This window comes from Canis lupus, chromosome 32, assembly GCF_003254725.2.
Source record: "Canis lupus dingo isolate Sandy chromosome 32, ASM325472v2, whole genome shotgun sequence".
Classification (NCBI taxonomy): domain Eukaryota; kingdom Metazoa; phylum Chordata; class Mammalia; order Carnivora; family Canidae; genus Canis; species Canis lupus.
The window spans coordinates 26984792-27004245 of NC_064274.1; the positions used below are offsets into that span (position 1 = coordinate 26984792).

General features: G+C 36.0%; 1 protein-coding gene across 7 annotated transcripts in view; it reads right to left on the bottom strand.

Annotated features, from left to right (window-relative positions):
• The window catches only part of TBCK (TBC1 domain containing kinase), a 222567-nt gene that overhangs the window by 106345 nt on the left and 96768 nt on the right, over nt 1-19454 (bottom strand). For all 7 annotated transcript variants that reach the window (XR_003143720.3, XM_025465822.3, XM_035709619.2 and 4 more), the window contains one exon: nt 15446-15531. Coding sequence is in view for 6 of the 7 variants with exons in the window: in XM_025465822.3 (XP_025321607.1) it covers nt 15446-15531 (86 nt within the window). In the remaining variant the exon portion in view is untranslated. The remainder of the gene's footprint in view (nt 1-15445; nt 15532-19454) is intronic.

The window sequence follows — 19454 nt, forward strand, 5'->3', positions numbered from 1 at the left end:
AAATAATATATGCAGTACAGCTTGCAATAGTATGTTTTTCTAAATGTAAATCATATTAATATAACCAAAGAAATAGTATGTGATCAGACTCTAACAATAAGTTAGAACAAGAACACTAATAATGGTTAATTCCTTAACACTGTGAACCTAGAACTATACTGAGTAGTTTATATGTATTATTTAATCATCACAATGTTCCTTTGAGGTAAGATTTATTATAATCAACACAAACACTAACAGGACTGTGGATAAGAAACAAACAAGTATTTAGCTAATAAGTTGAAGAGTCAGGATTAGAACTCTGGCTCATTTGACACCAGTGTCTGAGTGCTTTCTTTCTATACCAGTTTTCCCAAATTGTGGTCACAGACCCCGGGGGATCTTCAAGACCCTTTTTGGGTCAAAATTTCAAAGCTGTTTTCACAACACTACTAAGGCACTTTGTGTTGTGTGCAAAACCACTGGTGGATAAAACTGCTGGTACCTTATTACAAATCAAGGCCATGGCACTAAAGTGTAATAGTCATATATTCTTGTAATGGCTTAAAATTAATAATTGTATTAAGTATCTTTTAAAATGTTTTATGAGACAAAACGGAAAAAATGGAAAGCATGCATAAAACTCTTATATTGTATACTGAAGTGTAAAGATTGTTTTGAGGAAAATCATTTGGACAATCATTTGAGCTGTGAGTCAAGGCAGGTGCTCCCCCCCCCCCCCACGAATACCATTCTTTTTTTCCTTGCAAGTATGACATATAGACAATTATTTTTTCCAGACTTTCATATTAAGCAGACATTTCTCAAAAAAGTGAGCCTGCCACTTCAAGAAAAAAATGGTAGCAGTCAAGTGAATATTAGAACTTTAGAAAACTTGTTTCTGCCACTGTAAGCTTGGCAGTTTTCTAATCCTTAATGGTTTTTTGGATGAGATCAGTGATCATATTAATGAAAATGATTTTTAAAATATTGCATAATGAAAGGTTTCATAGTTAAAAGATTTGCATAATTCAGTAAGCCAATATTTTAAACGATCAATGCATGACATTATAAAATCATGTGTAGATAAAAGCCATTCAAAGCGCAAGACAGGGATGCCTGGGTGGCTCAGTGGTTGAGCATCTGCCTTTGGCTCAGAGCATGATCCTGGAGTCCTGGGACTGAGTCCCACATCGGGCTTCCTGCATGGAACCTGCTTTTCCCTCTGCCTGTGTCTCTGCCTCTCTCTCTCTCTCTCTGTGTCTCTCATGAATAAATAATAAAATCTTAAAAAAAAAAAAACAACACGACAGACTGATCGGTTTGAATGGAATAGAGTATGAAAAGTTCATAGGTATGGTTTTAGACCATACATTGTAACTAAGCTGTAAGAAACTACCACTGCCTGAAAACGCCCTTTGCCAGCTACATGTCTATATAAGTCCTAATTTTCTTCATACACTTCAAACAAAATAATGATTCATAACAGACTGAATTCAGAAGTAGATATGAGAATTTAGCTTTCTTCTATTAAGTGGAGACTGCAAAAATATAAAACAATACCACTTCACCATTTTTTTTAAACTATTTTTTAGAAAAACATGTTATTATGGTTACCATGCAGTGGCTTTGCTGTCATTTTTATTTATTTTTATTTTATTATTATTTAAAATATTTTATTTATTTATTCATGAGAGACAGAGAGAGAGGTAGAGACATAAGCAGAGGGAGAAGCAGGCTCCATGCAAGGAGCCCGATGTGGGACTGGATCCCGAATCCCAGGATCACACCCTGAGCTAAAGGCAGACGCTCAACTGCTAAGCCACTCAGGCATCCCTTGCTGTAATTTTTAAAGAAATTAATACATTTAAATATTTTTAAAAAGTGTTAGTAATATTGGTAGATATAACCCACATAAACAAAGACTCTGGTATCCTTGATCCTTAAAAAGGTCTCAAGATCAAAAAGTTTGAAAACCACTATATATTAAACTATTTTACTTCCTTTCACTTGTCTCTCAACCAGTAGAGGAATACATTGGATTGGGAACAGAATGGGGAGGAGATTCAAGTAAGGATTTACTAAACAGAGAAACTTGCTGGATATTTAACTTGTGTGTATGTGTTCTTAGCTAGAAGGTACCAAAATATTACTTTAAATTACTTTATGATTCCCTATGAAATTAATAAGTCTTTGAATTTTAAGATTTGGACCATTTCTGAAAGGTAATTAAACTCTCTTGGGGAAAGGAGAGCTCAATAAGCCATTCGAATTCAGCAGCCTTAACAAATGCAAGGTCAGTAAAATGGGATTAGAACCAATATTGGGGATATCATAGCAGTAGCCAGACAAAACGGCACAGGCTAGCACTTTGCAGATGGGCTAGACCAGGTCAGTGGGGACTCTTGATATGGGAGATTCTAAATAAGGTACACTTTCCTAATTTATTTTGTAACCACATCTTGGTAAAATATAAAATGTTTATTACCAGTAGTCTCTTTATATTAAAATCTAAATTCTTTTCTGTAGCATTAAAAAAATAAAGACCAGGAATAAATGAAGGAACAAATGAACAAACAAAACAAACAAGTAAATACATAAATATTTCTTAATAGAAGGCGGGGCAAGATGGCAGAAGAGTAGGGTCTTTGAATCACCTGGCCCCACAAACTTACCTACAGGACTTTCAAAACATCCTGAGCACCTATAATTTGACCTGAGATTTAAAGAGAGAACAGCTAGAATGCTACAGAGAGAATTTTTTTGCTTCTAACAAGGTAGGAAGGCAGGAAAAACAAATAAATAAAGAATCCGGGCAGCCCTGGTGGCGCAGCGGTTTAGCGCTGTCTTTAGCCCAGGGCCTGATCCTGGAGACCTGGGATCGAGTCCCATGTCAGGCTCCCTGGAATGGAGCCTGCTTCTCCCTCTGTCTCTGCCTCTCTCTCTCTCTCTCATGAATAAATAAAATCTTAAAAAAAATAATAATAAAGAATCCAAGGGGGGAGGGGCCCCACAAGAAGCCGGGCTAAGGCTAGTGGTGAAAGCCTCTGGGGCAGGAAAGCCCAGCCCTGGGGAAGTGGGAACTCGGGCAGGATCGCAGGAGGGGCAGTGAAGCCTCAAGATTCCCGGGTGGCTATAAGAGGAGGGGCGCCGGGGACAGCTCACAGCAAACTGCGGCCTGATCTCGGTAAAAGTCTGGAGCGCTGCAGCCCTCAGGGCATTTGGGAGCATCTGCTCTGTTAGGCGGCCCGGCTCCAGACCGAGGTGGCCGTGCCCTGTTCCCTTTGGGAGAGGCGGTCCCGGAGTGCGGTTCCAGCGGCACAGGACCCGATCCCAGGGAGCCCAGTGGATACAGCCGGCGATCCCATGTTCCCCCCAGGACAGGTGGAGGTAGGGAGGGCACAGGACAGGGAGACTCTCCTGCCACGGGGCACCCCGAGCTGTGCAGGTCAGTGCCCCCTGCACCTGCCTCCAGGAGCGCATCCAGGCCACTTCGGACTGGGAGACTGTGGTAGTTACCGGGGGAGCTGACTCCAGGGCTGGAGAGCTGGCCACTGCCATTGTTGTTCCTCCTGGTTTCACCCTGCGCCTGGGAGGGGCGGGGCCACCAGGGAACAGAGGCCTCACGGGGTAAACAGCTCCCCCTGAGCCCAGCTCCCGGCAGGGGGTGGGGCATCTCCCCAGGTGCACACACCTGAGAATCAGCACAGCAGGCCCCTCCCCCAGAAGGCCAGCTGGAAGGACAAGGGAAGGGCAAGTTCTTGACCCAGCAGTGCTGGAAAGCTCCAGGAATGAGGGAAAATAGTATATAGAACTAGAGGGTCCTTTTCTTGCTTTTCTCTTTTTCTTTTCTCTTTCCATTATGAATCATTTTTATATCAGACTAAAAATTTCCAATGTTTTTTTTTTCTTTTCCCACCTTAACTACAATATTTTACCAGCTCATTTTTAATTTTTTTTCCTTTTTGACTTTCATATTTCTACAATTATATGTCTTAGATATATTTTTCACTTCTACATTCCCTTCAATGTATTCAATTCAATTTTGGTAGATATATGAGATATATTTTTTTTCTGCCTCATTTTGTTTTACAATGGCAGAAGTTAGTACCTGTAAAATACGATCAACATATACCCAGAACCAAGTGGAGCACCGTGTTGGTTCATTCTGTGAGATTATATTCTCTCTTCCTTTCCATTCTGCCCCCCTATTTTATCTTGTTTATGTTTTGGTGGTCAGTGTTGGGGCTTTCTATAAGTATTGCTGGTTTATAAAATATGGGATTGAGCATCTTCTAACATACAGAACAAAATACACTCAGAACCAAGAGGATCACCCTCTAGAACCCATAAGGGAGAGACTACATTCTCTCTCCATTACCACTACTTCACCACCACCATCCTCCGTCCCCCCTTTTTTCTTTTTCCTCTTTTCTTTACCTTTTTTTTCACCTCTTTTTTTTTCTTCTTCTTTGTTTTTGGCTTATTATTTTTACTACTTTGTTTTAAAATTTGTTTCTCACTTTAATGGTTCTTTTATTTTGTTCTGTTCTTCTTTTTCTTTTATTTTCTGGTCTCTGATCTCTTCGGAATCATCTACGGTATTTTATGTATTTTATATGTATTTTATATGTATATATGTATTTTATATGTATTTATATGTATTTTATATGTATTTTATATGTACGGTATTTTATATTTTATATGTATTTTATTATATGTATTTTACTTACATTGTGGTTGATATTTTTGACTCAGCCTGCTCATATGGCCACTCTGCACTGCACAAAATGACTACAAGGAAGAATTCACCACAAAAGAGAGAACTGGAAATAGTACTCTCTACCACAGAGTTACAGAATTTGATTTCAATACGATGTCAGATTGAATTCGAAACTACAATTATAAAGCTACTGGTGAATCTGGAAAGAAACATAAAGGACTCTAGAGACTTCATTACTGCAGAATTGAGATATAATCAGGCCAAAATTAAAAATAGATTAAATGAGATGCAATACAAACTGGATGTTCTAACTGCTAGGGTTAATGAGGTGGAAGAGAGAGTGAGTGACACAGAAGACAAATTGTTGGTAAGGAAGGAAGCTGAGGAAAAAAGAGAAAAACAATTAAGAGGTCATGGGAGAGGCTTAGGGAAATAAATGACAGCTTGAGAAGGAAGAATATACATCTAATTGGGATTCCAGAAGAGGCTGAGAGAGAGAGGACCACAAAGTATATCTGAACAAATCATAGCTGAGAAAATCCCAAGTCTGGGGAAGCAAACAAACATTCAGATCCAAGAGATACAGAGGACCCCCGCCCCCGCCAAATAAATCAATAAAAAATGCTCAATACCTCGACATTTAATACTGAAACTTGCAAATTCCAAAGATAAAGTTCTTAAAGCAGCAAGAGACAAGAGATTCTTAACTTATATGGGGAGAAATATCAAATTAACAGCAGACCTCTCCACAGAGACCTGGCAGGCCAGAAAGGGCTGGCAGGATATATTCAGGGTCTTAAATGAGAAGAATATGCAGCCAAGAATACTTTATCTAGCAAGGCTCTCATTCAGAATACAAGGAGAGATAAAGAGCTTCCAGGATAGGCAGAAACTGAAAGAATATGTGACCACCAAACAAGTTCAGCAAGAAATACTAAGGGGGGACCCTGTAAAAGAAAGAGGAAGTCCACAGAAACAATCCACAAAAACAGGGACTGAGTAGGTATTACATGACACTAAATTCATATCTTTCAATAGTAACTCTGAACATGAATGGGCTAAATGATCCCATCAAAAGACACAGGGTATCAGACTGGATAAAAAAGCAAGACCCATCTATTTTCTGTCTACAACAGACTATTTTAGACCTAAGGACACCTCCAGCCTGAAAATGAAAGGTAGGAGAATGATTTACCATTCAAATGGTCCTCAAAAGAAAGCAGGGGTAGCAATCCTCATATAAGATAAATTAAAGTTTATCCCAAAGACTGTAGTAAGAGATGAAGAGGGACACTATATAATACTTAAAGGATCTATCCAACAAGAGGACCTAACAATCATGAATATTTATGCCCGTAATGTGGGAGCTGCCAAATATATCAATTAATAACCAAAGTAAAGACATACTTAGATAATAATACACTAATACTGGGAGACTTCAACACGGTGCTTTCTGCAAATGACAGATATTTGAAGCACAGCATCTCTAAAGAAAGAAGAACTTTAAATGATACACTCGACCACATGGATTTCACAGATATATACAGAACTCTCTATCGAAATGCAACTGAATACACAGTCTTCTCAAATGCACATGGAACTTTCTTTAGAATAGACCACATACTCTGGTCACAAATCAGGTCTCAACCGATACCAAAAGACTGGGGTTATATCCCCTGCATATTTTCAGACCCTAAGGATTTGAAACTTGAACTCAATCACAAAAAATTTGGGATAAACTCAAACACGTGGAGGTTAAAGAGCATCCTGCTAAAAGATGAAAGGTCAACTAGGAAATTAGAGAAGAATTAAAAAGATTCATGGAAACTAATGAGAATGAAGATACAACCTTCAAAATCTTTGGGATACAGCAAAAGCAGTCCTGAGAGGGAAATATATCGCAATACACGCCTCCCTAAAAAATTGGAATAAACTCAAACACACAAGCTAACCTTGCACCTAAAGGAACTGGAGAAAGAACAGCAAGTAAAACCTACACCAAGCAGAAGAGATATGATAGATAGATAGATAGAAGAACTAATATGATAGATAAATCCCTAGCCAGCCTTATTAAAAAGAAAAAAAGATTCAAATTAATAAAATCACGAATGAAAAAGGAGAGATCACAACCAATACCAAGGAAATACAAACGATTTTAAAAACATATTATGAGCAGGTATACGTCAACAAATTAGGCAATCTAGAAGAAATGGATGCATTTCTGGAAAACCAAAAATTACCAAAACTAGAACAGGAAGAAATAGAAAACCTGAACCAGCCAATAACCAGAGAGGAAATTGAAGCAGTCATCAAAAACCCCCCAAGACACAAAAGTCCAGGGCCGGATGGCTTCCCAAGGGAATTCTATCAAACGTTTAAAGAAGAAATAATACCTATTCTAGTAAAGCTGTTCCAAAAGATAGAAAGGGACTGAATACTTCCAAATTTGTTTTATGAGGCCTGCATTATCTTGAATCCAAAACCAAGAAAGACCCCACCAAAAGGAGAATTATAGACCAATATCCCTGATGAATACATATGCAAACATTCTCAACAAGATACTAGCCAAGATACTAGGATCTAACAGTACATTAAGAAGATTATTTATCATGACCACGTGGGATTTATCCCTGGGATGTAAGGGTGGTACAACGCTTGTAAAACAATCAATATGATAGATCACATCAACAAGGGAAAAAACGAGAATCATATGATCCTCTCAATAGATGCAGAGAAAGCATTTGACAAAATACAGCATCCATTCCTGGTTAAAACTCTTCAAAGTGTAGAGATAGAGGGAATATTCCTCAATATCTTAAAAGCCATCTATGAAAAGCCCACAGCAAATATCATTCTCAAGAGGGAAAAACTGAGAGCCTTTCCCCTAAGGTCAGGAACACGTCAGGGATGTCCACTCTCCCCACTGCTAATTCAACATAGTAGTAGAAGTCTTAGCCCAGGAATCAGATAACAAAAAGACATTAAAGGCATTCAAATTGGCAAAGAAGAAGTCAAAATCTCCCTCTTCGCAGATGACATGATACTGTGTATAGAAAACCCAAAAGACTCCACCCCAAGATTGCTAGAACTCATACAGTAATTCGGCAGTGTGGCAGGATACAAAATCACTGTCCAGACATCAGTGGCATTTCTATACACTAATAATGAGACTGAAGAAAGAGAAATGAAGGAATCAATCCCATTTACAATTGTACCCCAAAGCATAAGATACCTAGGAATAAACCTAACCAAAGAGGTAAAGGATCTATACCTTAAAACCTACAGAACACTTCTGAAAGAAACTGAGGAAGACACAAAGAGATGGAAAAATATTCCATGCTCATGGGTTGGAAGAGTAAACATTGTGAAAATGTCAATGCTACCCAGAGCAATTTACACATTCAATGCAATCCCTATCAAAATACCAGGACTTCCTTCACAGAGTTGGAATAAATAATCTTAAGATTTGTATGGAATCAGAAAAGACCCCAAATAGCCAGGGGAATTTTAAAAAAGAAAACCATATCTGGGGGCATCACAATGCCAGATTTCAAGCTGTATTACAAAGCTGTGATCATCAAGACAGGTCCTGACACAAAAAAAGACACATAGATCAATGGAACAGAATAGAGAACCCAAAAATGGGCCCTCAACTCTATGGTCAACTAATATTCGAGAAAGCAGGAAAGAATATCCACTGGAAAAAGGACAGTCTCTTCAATAAATGGTGCTGGGAAAATGGACAGCCACATGCAGAAGAATGAAACTAGACCATTCTCTTACACCATATACAAAGATAAACTCAAAATGGTTGAAAGATCCAAATGTGAGACAAGAATCCATCAAAATCCTAGAGGAGAACACAGGCAACACCCTTTTTGAACATGGCCACAGCAACTTCTTGCAAGATACATCTATGAAGGCAAGGGAAACAAAAGCAAAAATGAATTATTGGGACTTAATCAAGATAAAAAGCTTCTGCACAGCAAAAGAAACAGTCACCAAACCTAAAGACAACCTACAGAATGGGAGAAGATATTTGCAAATGACGTTATCAGATAAAGGGCTAGTATCCAAGATCTATAAAGAACTTATTAAATTCAACAGCCAAGAAACCAAAAATCCAATCATGAAATGGGCAAAAGACATGAACAGAAATTTCACAGAGGAAGACATAGAAATGGCCAACAAGCACATGAGAAAATGCTCTGCATCACCTGCCATCAGCGAAATACAAATCAAAACCACAATGAGATATGACCTCACACCAGTGAGAATGGCGAAAATTAACAAGACAGGGAACAACAAATGTTGGAGAGGATGTGGAGAAAGGGGAACCCACTTGCCTGTTGGTGGGAAAGCAAGCTGATGCAGCCACTCTGGAAAACTGTGTGGAGGTTCCTCAAAGAGTTAAAAATAGAGCTACCCTATGACTCGGCAAATTGCACCACTGCATATTTATCTCAAAGATACAGATATAGTGAAATGGTAGGACACCTGCACCTCAATGTTCATAGCAGCATTGTCCACAATAGCCAAACTGTGGAAGAAGCCACGATGTCCTTCGACAGATGAATGGATAGAGAAGATACACACACACACACACACACACACACACACACACACACACACACAATGGAGTATTACTCAGCTAGCAGAAAGGATGAATACCCACCATTTGCTCTGATGTGGTTGGAACTGGAGGGTATTATGCTGAGTGAAATAAGTCAATCGGAGAAGGACATCACCATATGGTTTCACTCATATGGGGAATATAAGGAATAGTGAAAGGGATTATAAGGGAGAGGAGGGCAACTGAGTGGGAAAAATCAGAGAGGGAGACAAAATATTAGACACTCCTAACTCTGGAAAATGAAAAAAGGGTTGCAGAAGGGGATGTGGGCAGGAGTTTGGGGTAAGTGGGTGACAGGCACTGAGGAGGGCACTTGATGGGATGAGCACTGGGTGTTATACTCTATGTTGGCAAATCTAACTTCAATAAAAACAAATGAAAAAATATTTCTTAGTAATCCTTTCACATTTTCTGTTAGTATAAACCAAGCTGAATATAAATTTTGAGAAGAAAGGAGTCTGTAGTAGTATAAGCATCCATTAATATTGCAGTTAAATGACAGTGGTTTGCCACCATACTTGCTTACCACTGAATTTGTTTGCTTTATCTTTAGAAGTGACAGTAGGTTCAAAAGGCACATATAGAACTGAGATACAGCTCTTATCATTTATCTTAATGGCCACCTGACAACTGTTCATAATTTGTAAGCTGAATGCTATTCATGGCACTTCAGAAAAATAGTTTCCTTAGGAATGAAGAAACATACTTTTATGTTCTCATTTCAAAGGCCTTGTATATTTTCAGAAGCAGAAATATACACCAAAACAAAAATGATAAAAATCACCCTGGCCCCAATTTTGCCAAATACAAGTTACTCACACTATTTATATGCAAATCACATAACTACCATGACATATATAATTTAAGCATCACATCAGTGCATAGTATTCCTAACTATTCAAGCTCCAACAGTGCTCAATATTTAGAATTCTGTGACCCACAGCAAATGGAAAGGAGCCAGAAATCAGTCTTTCCTGCAATGAGAGCCTGCATTTCAATGACGGGAGATTAATGAGGGCTTACTTTGATAGGATTAGTTATTGAGTAGGAAACTTGGTTCAGAATCTTACTACAAAAGTGCCCACCCCTGCCCTCAATGAACCTAGCCTATACTGTTAGTGATGCAGAAAGTCACCTAAGCAATTATTTTAAAAGTAGAACACTGAAGATAGTAATTCAAGGGGAAACAAAGAAACAAAACCTACTGCACAAACTACTGAAATGCAACTAAAAATATGTGATTATTAATAAAGTAAAATGTTAGAAAAATCCTGCATATCATCACATGCTTTCCCCCAGTATTCACTATCAACACTCTCTGTATTAAAAATACCAAATCTGTTTTCACAATTAAATTTAAAAGTAGTCTTAATATTTTCATATTATCTACAGACGAGAAACAGGCCAACAATAAAAAAAAAAAAGCAAGATAAAAGATTTAGAAAAAACCCTCAATCTTCTATTAAAATTTTATCTTTGCTAAATACCTTGCAGTTTGCTTAGTCTCTGAGACAAGAGAATTGTAAAAAGACATTTTTTTTGCCGGTGAGATATATTCTCCTTTCCCTTATTTTTCTTTGTTTAATCTAGGATTCTCAATATTGAAAAAAGTATTCTCTAGAGGGTGTTTGGAAATATATGTAGAGTCACTTTTCAGAAATACATGCAAGCATTTAATTGTCATCATAATTAGGGGATTACTACAGGCAATCAGTGGATGGGGGCCAGTGAGGCTCAGCACTTGTCATGTACTAGACATTCTCATCACACAAGAAACTGTTTCCCATCCCATATGACTTGTATCTCGTAAGATTAATCATAGTACATATATAAATCAGTATTACTTCATAATAATACCAGGATTAAAGAATTTTTACAAGAAATTACACAAAAAGGGCAGCCCAGGTGGCTCAGCGGTTTAGTGCTGCCTTCAGTCCAGGGCCTGATCCTGGAGACACAGGATCGAGTCCCACGTTAGGCTCCCTGCAGGGAGCCTGCTTCTCCCTCTGCCTGTGTCTCTGCATATCTCTCTCTCTCATGAATAAATAATATCTTTAAAAAAATAAATTACATAAAAATGTCCCATTAATTATTGAAGGGGGTCATAATAAAGAGGGAAGCATAAATCAAAGATATCACATATATATTATTGAATAATTACCTCACTCTCTGTAGCAGCACATTTAATAAACACCAATATATACTCTCCATTCAGATTTAACAGAAATTAACAATTTTTGACAATTGTTTTGGAAATTTAAAAAATCAAAATAATACATTATCAATAGAACGGAAGGCTCCTTTGTATCACTCCTCTAATTTTCTCTTTTTAAAATATTATGTTTGTACTTTCTGTAACTTCTGTGAAAATTCCTTCCTAGATGTAAATAATGAATATGACACTCCTTAATTAGTTAGGTCTTCTAGTCAATCTAGAACTTATTTTTATATATCATATGAAATTGGCTTTCATTTCCACTCCCTTCCATGTAGTTACCCACTGTATTAGAGCCATTTGTTTGACAATCTGCTCTTTTCTAAATGATTTATATAGCCATTTCTGTCACATACCAGTATCTACTTATGGGTATGTCTGTTTTATGTTTATGTTTTTCGTTTTACGAGTTTATATTAATATTACTGTATTTGGGTTAGTATTTGCCTAACTCATACTTTTTATCTCCTTCTTTGACCAATATCCTTAAATTTTTATCTCATAAATAGCGTAAATGGATTTATGGATTTCTTAAATGTCTGAAAATTTCTTTTATTAGTCAATCTAATTAGCTTACATTCTATGATGTTTTTATAGTTTCGGTTGACTTTGCTCCACACACCCCCTCACCCCTCCCATTGATTTAGAAGTTATACATTCTCTTTCTATTTCCTTAATGATTACCATTAAAATTTTAATATGCATTCTATACTTCTGCATTTCTTGTGAGTGGAGACACTAACTGCCTTTTGTTCTGGAAAAAAAAATATATATATATATATATTTATTTATTTATTTATTTTGTTGTTGTTAAAGATTTTATTTATTTATTCATGAGAGACACAGAGAGAGAGGCAGAGACACAGGCAGAGGAAGAAGCAGGATCCCTGCAAGGAACCCAATGTGGGACCTGATCCCAGGACCCCGGGATCACGCCCTGAGCCAAAGGCAGATGCTCAACCGCTGGGCCACCCAGGCATCCCTGGATTATATTTTCCAAGGCTGTTTTGATACAAACATATTAGAAAATGTATGTATGGTTAGAAAATCAAGATATATATGCTAATACTCCTGCTGCTTGCTGTGCTATGAGGGATAATGTCCTTTGTCTCTGAACCAGGAGTCTTGGGTTTTCTGCTAGCAGCTATGAAACTGTAACAGGCTCATTTATTAGTTTCAGTGGAGTTAAATCAAATCCCAGATGTGAAAAGATCCCTGACTTGATGTTAAAGTATAAGGAGTATATTTATTTTTCCTTCATATAATATAAAAACATTACAACACTTTTAAGCTGAGTTCTCACCTACTCTTATCTTTTTTTACTACTGTTAGTTAAAATTTTATTTCCATTCAGCTATTAGCCTTTTCTAAATTAATTTTATGTATAAATATTTAATAGTCATTGTTCAATTAGATTTATAAGTTTGTGAGGATTAGATAAGTGGCTTATTTAAAGAGGGTGGAGCAGGACATGGCACACAATAAGCACTTAATATATGTTGGCATTATTTTTTTAGCAATATTTTTTGCTCACCATCCTCATACTATACTCATTCCGAATTCAATTTTTCTGATTAACTAAAGCAAATATGGACTATATATTTCCTTTGATGAGTCCTTTCTTAATATCATCTATATTCATGAATATGTCTCAAAATTTTATCAGGCTGTCTTTGTAATTCCATACATATTTTTCTGCATAAATTTTTTTTTGTCAATCACCAACACGTCTGGCCCAGTGCAATTTTCTGTTTACTACTGGGCATAGTTAGGTACTTTCAAGAGAATTCTTTGAAAATAATCCCTTCTTTTAGTCTGTGTTTTAGCTATTAGTATTCTTTCCCCCTCAAATACTTTATTCCATTACCAACTTGGCAGTCAGATCCTCTATAATTTCTTCAACTCCAGCCATAATATTTAATGTAGTTTTGTCTTATACCTCCCATAATGTGAAGTAAGAAAGGTGGGGTTATGTAAAAACTGAATACTTAACATGATAATATGTATACTGGTTAATTTTTTGTTTATAAGGTCTTTTTTTTTTCTTTTTTTTATAAGGTCTTTTATCATTATATAATTATAGGGCTTGTCCTTATTTTATTTCTTAACCTGTACATGTTCTTTTTGGAGCCCTCACAGAATAAACCAGGTACTTAAGTAAAAGGTATTTCTCCAGAAGCCTAGAAGCAAAAGACACTGTAAATGTTAAGGATGGTTACATTACAGAATAATACAAAACACAATACAAAGAGAAATGAACTAGGAATAAGTATACCTATGTTTTAGTCTCTATTCTCCCAATGGAAGATAAACTAGACTAGGGGCAGAGGGTTGTCAAATGATGTAAGTTAAAATTTTAGTTGTGACTAATTAGTTTTGTCATCTTCTCAAACATTATATTTCTCAAATGCTGAAATTATCTGCTTCATATGTCTTGCAGGTTTGTTTTTGAGAATTAAATAATGTTAATGGAAATATTTTTAAACTTCAAAGTACTCTGCAAATATTCATACTATAATTATTATTAACACTTTAAATACATTAGTTAAGTGTTAATATAAACATTTTTTCACCTCTAATCTTACCATTAATATACTGGTCCCTGAATAAGAGCCTTAAAAGGAAAGGCATGATCAAGAAACAAAGAAAGTTAAGATGGAATGAGGAGATCTCTATCTCAAATATGTTTTTTTTTTTTTGGGCAGCCCGGATGGCTCGGCGGTTTCGTGCTGCCTTCAGCCCAGGGCGTGATCCTGGGGACCCGGGATCGAGTCCCACGTCGGGCTCCCTGTATGGAGCCTGCTTCTCCCTCTGCCTATGTCTCTGCCTCTCTCTCTCTCTCTCTCTGTCTCTCATGAATAAATTAAAAAAAAATTCAAATATGTTTCTTTTGAGGTTTACAAAAACCTATGATACCATACTCCGGAAGACTTTTAAAAGAGGTTTGACTCCACATCACATAACACTGATGAGTAACAGGCTAACCATGACTAATCTTTAAGAGTCAACTCCGACTTTTGGGTTGACATGGACTATTAAGAAGCTAATGAAGTAAGCCAAAATCTGGCAAAGCTTCTGAGGGAAATATATCAAGAAAAATACAGAAGCTGCTACTTAAAAATTCACTAAAGTTTAAGTTTCCTACTGCTTCAAAAGCAGGCCTGAATATCAAAATTCAAGTAAAACACTTATAGCAGCACAGTTTATTACAACATTCGAACTAAAGGATTTTTCAAAACAATTTGATAGTGCCAAAAAAAACAACATACTTTCCCTTTACTTAAAGTGGGAATATGTAAGGTAATCACACAAACTTTATAACAGAAGGCTATAATTAGTAATAGGAACTGGTTTAAACATATGGACTTCTTGGAACAACAAATTTTTATTTTTATTTTTTTAAAGATTTTATTTACTCATGAGAGACAGAGAAAGAGAAAGAGAAAGAGAAAGAGAGAGAGAGAGAGAGAGAGAGAGAGAGAGAGGCAGAGACACAGGCAGAGGGAGAAGCAGGCCCCATGCAGGGAGCCCAACAACAGACTTGATTCTGGGACTCTAGGATCATGTCCCGGGCCAAAGGTGGCACTAAATCGCTGAGCTACCCGGGGATACCCGTAACAACAATTTTTTTTTTTTTAAGATTTTATTTTATTTACTCATGAGAGATACAGAGCGAGAGAGAGAGAGAGGCAGAGGGAGAAGCAGGCTCCACACAGGGAGCCCGATGTGTGTTCGATCCCTGGTCTCCAAGATCAGGCCCTGGGCTGCAGGCAGCGCTAAATGGCTGCGCCACTGGGGCTGCCCAACAACAAATTTTTAAAAACAGTACCCCTTTGTGCTACCAATTTTTACTCTATTTTTTATTTCATGTTCTATTAATGTACCAAGTACTTACATCTGGAATAAATCCAATCTCATTGAGATGATTGCTCAACTCTGGATCATGGAATGCAATCATCTGTGAGAACACAGTCAGATACTCTGGAACAACAATGAAGTTTTAGACAATCAACATTTTTACATGATACTTCAAAATAAAGACATCTTATTAAAAGAAATTACTGTTTTATATACATTTTGAATGATATTTAATTTCTCCAAGAGGAAAATATACTTTAATAGGTAATTTTCTGTTTTATTAGCATTTTAATCACTACTAATTATTAAACATACCAAAATGCTGTGGCACAATTTATTTTCTACCTTCTTAACTATCAGTTCATTTCTTAAATCACAGATTATATATGTGATATTTTCCTATTAAATTCAACATACAGTTTCTCTAGCAATATTAAATCTATATTGCATTTACTGTATATTCAGAAAGTGGAACAGATACTTAAATAAAGAACACTTTATAAGCAATCAATAGAATAATTATGCTTCAAATTTGTTTATATATACAGAGATAGGCCTTTGTTCCAGTTCTAACATATTTTCATCTAAGGGCTCTACTTTGCGATATTTAGGATTAAGAATGAACAAGATGTTAATCGGGATATAGACATATGGGTAAACAAAAATACATGTTGTTGATTCTAATCCTATTTTAATTCATAAAGTTCAGTTAAAATATGAGGATTATTTCCTTATTTTTTCCACTCTTTCAACAAAATACTATTCTTGTCAATTTACTCACTGCGTTCTAATCTGAACAAGATTCTGGCAACCATCACTCAAGGAAATCATATTTTTACTACGTAAAAAGACAAAATTAACACATACCTCAAGGAGCTCAACTTTTTTTTTTTCTTTTTGAAATTAAAATGACTTTTTTCATTTTAAACTACAAAACCATGCCTCAGGCAATTCCCCACAGCTATGCTCTATTTTGAAAATAAAGTGAGTAGAATGCTGCCTTACTTAAATCTGATGGTTATTGTGAAGATACATAATAATAAAAGACTGAATAAATGTGACTTATATTTTGCAGTTAAGAACAGAGGACTGGGGAGTTTTCATGACTATTTAGGATTATTCTCTAGTTTATGACATAGCCAGCCTCATAATTTAGGTTTTCAGGTTCCTAGCTGAAAAGGTTTCTAGCTGTATGTTTTTCCAGATGTGCCACAAAGAGGGATATCTCAAAAGAGCAGAAAGTAGGAGTTGTAGAAATACTGGAGAATATGGTAAGAAAAATTCCAGGTTATCTGTGTCTTTCTGAAGGAAGACAGACATTCACTACTCAGGGATTCCCCTGGAAATGACATGGAAGATGCTGAGGAGTTCAGCATGATGGAATGAAGCATTTGTAATGCTGAGAAGAGAAAAAAAGACTGAGGTGGGAAATTTTTAAGCTTGTTTTCAAATGCAGTTTTGTTATGTGAATAAACCGTACCTTGTTTATATTTAGTTTAAAACAGTAGTTCTTTTAAGAAAATAAGAACTATATAAAATTGCATTTTAAAACTCTGATAAATCAATCATCAAAACTGTTTTCCTTTATCAAATAAAGGTCAATACTTGGAACTACTACTATTGCTATTTTTGAGCCATCTCCCTATTCAAATCTACACTATGGTTAGGTGTCTGTAAATATGGCTGTTATGTGGTGTCACATGATAAAGTACTTCCCATAGGTTTAAAAAAATGACAATAACTCAATGAACATTTTCTCTTAGTAACTTCAACTTCTTTCAATAAAGTAGATCAAACCAATTACTTGGTGAAAATAACCTATAAAAATATTGTCTGCTTTTTTTGGTTTTATTTTTTAAAGTACCTTAATTTTAATATTTAAAGAAATAGTACTAAATCTATGACAATCTGTTAATATAAGTTGCCTTCCCCCTCTTTTCCTCAATTAAAACTTTACTTCTACCTGGGTGTTTTTTTGTTGTTTTTAAATTTTATTTATTTATTCATGATAGTCACACAGAGAGAGACAGAGAGGCAGAGACACAGGCAGAGGGAGAAGCAGGCTCCATGCAGGGAGCCCAATGTGGGACTCGATCACGGGTCTCCAGGATCGCACCCTGGGCCAAAGGCAGGCACCAAACCGCTGCGCCACCCAGGGATCCCTACCTGGGTGTTTTATGTAAGGGATGAATTACTGAATTCTACTCCTGAACCTACTATTACACTGTATGTTAACTAATTGGAATTTAAAGTAGTACTTGAAAGAAAAACAACAAAAAAATAAAATTTTGCTTCTAATGAGCATATTGTATTGTATAATTATTTACCTATAAGCAACGATACATATTTTATAAAAAGGAGCACCAAGAAGCACTAGAAAGAAAAGATGAGGCGGTGCTGTTCTCAATACCATGATAAAGCTGAATTCTGGATCTAATTTGAACTTTTACCCATGGGTGTTGGGTAAAGAATAGGTATTTGATTAATACTTTTCTTGACTTGGTGTTTATAGCAACAGAATACATTCTATCCACTGTCTCATCTTTTCTTTGAAAACAAGAAAGTTACAGTTCACATCAGCTTCAAGAGTTACAGATTGAAGTAAAAACTCAGGTCAGATCCCAATGGCCCATTGTTTAATTTTCTTTCCAATTCTAATTAGCAAAGTATGTTTACAGTCCTAACTTACCTAGGAGCTAGAGGTACACAACATCAGTAATTGTAAGCATTCAACTATATGTTGATGAAAGCATATAGTTATTAACTTTTAAAAAGTACACTTTGTTTTAAACTACAAAACCATGCCTCAGGCAATTCCCCACAGCTAGGCTCTAGTTTATTAAATATCATTCTTACCTAAGCCTGATAAAAGATAATTACTATGTGGTATTATGTGGCTAAGTAAGGATGGACTGAAGAAACCTAATCCATCATGAAAACATATTCCTTGTATTCTACCAAATATCCATAGTGGATTTATGATATATGATATGTGCTATAATTGCATATATATGTATAAAATATACACAAATACATAAGTATTTATATAAAATATACACATAAATATATATATACATTTATATTATTATATACTACATATCATCTCATGGAAATATGAGTCATAAGGCTGGCAAAAGTTTTGGTTGCTCAGGACAAACTTTGGAATGAGATATACTATGGTTTGTTTTATTTGGAAAAAATTTTTAAGGTAGGATATAGTAGAACTGATGAAGTCAGCACTAGGTGATATTTTGAGTTATTTCAAAAATGTACTTAAAGGTTCCCTAAAGTAAATTAAAAAAAAAATTGAAGTGTATATGTCCTTTGATTTAGAAATCAACTTCAGAGAATTTAAGGGTAGTACAGATAAATAGACCAGTAGTCAAAATAAAACAAAGAATTTCAAGGAGAGGTACTTGGGTGTCTCAGTTGGTTAAACATCTGCCTTTGGTTCAGTCATGATCCCAGGGTGCTGAGATCAAGCCCCACATTGGGCTCCCTGCTCAGCACGGAGCCTGCTTCTCCCTCTCCCACTGACTGCTGCTCTCCCTGCTGTGCTCACTTGCTCTCTCTCTCTGTCAATAAATAAGTAAAATCTTTTTTTAAAAAACAAAAAATTTTAAACATAGAGTGAGTGAACTAGCTAGATATTTAAAACAAAAATTCAAGGATATTACTGCTGACTCTTAAAATGTTCATAGAACATTCTAATTGTGATTTCTAATAATGAAGATATACATCTAGAGCCATAATAATATCCCTTAAATAGTATTTTTTAACAGGTGACCTATGTAAGGGTAAATGTTATGTTATTTTTTAAGAAGAAAATCAAGATATTTTTGAAAATTCACCTTAGACTTCAAGTGAAGTTTAATCTTGCACTACTGCACAAAATCATGTGTAATATACATTTTTTGTTTTAGTGAAACTTTATACCTTTTAATTTTTTGCAATGAGATATAAAATAAAAAGTTTTTTTCCCTTTTATTCCTTCCAAATTAAAAATTCTTACACCTCTCTTTAAAAGATTCTTTTTTTTTTTTTTT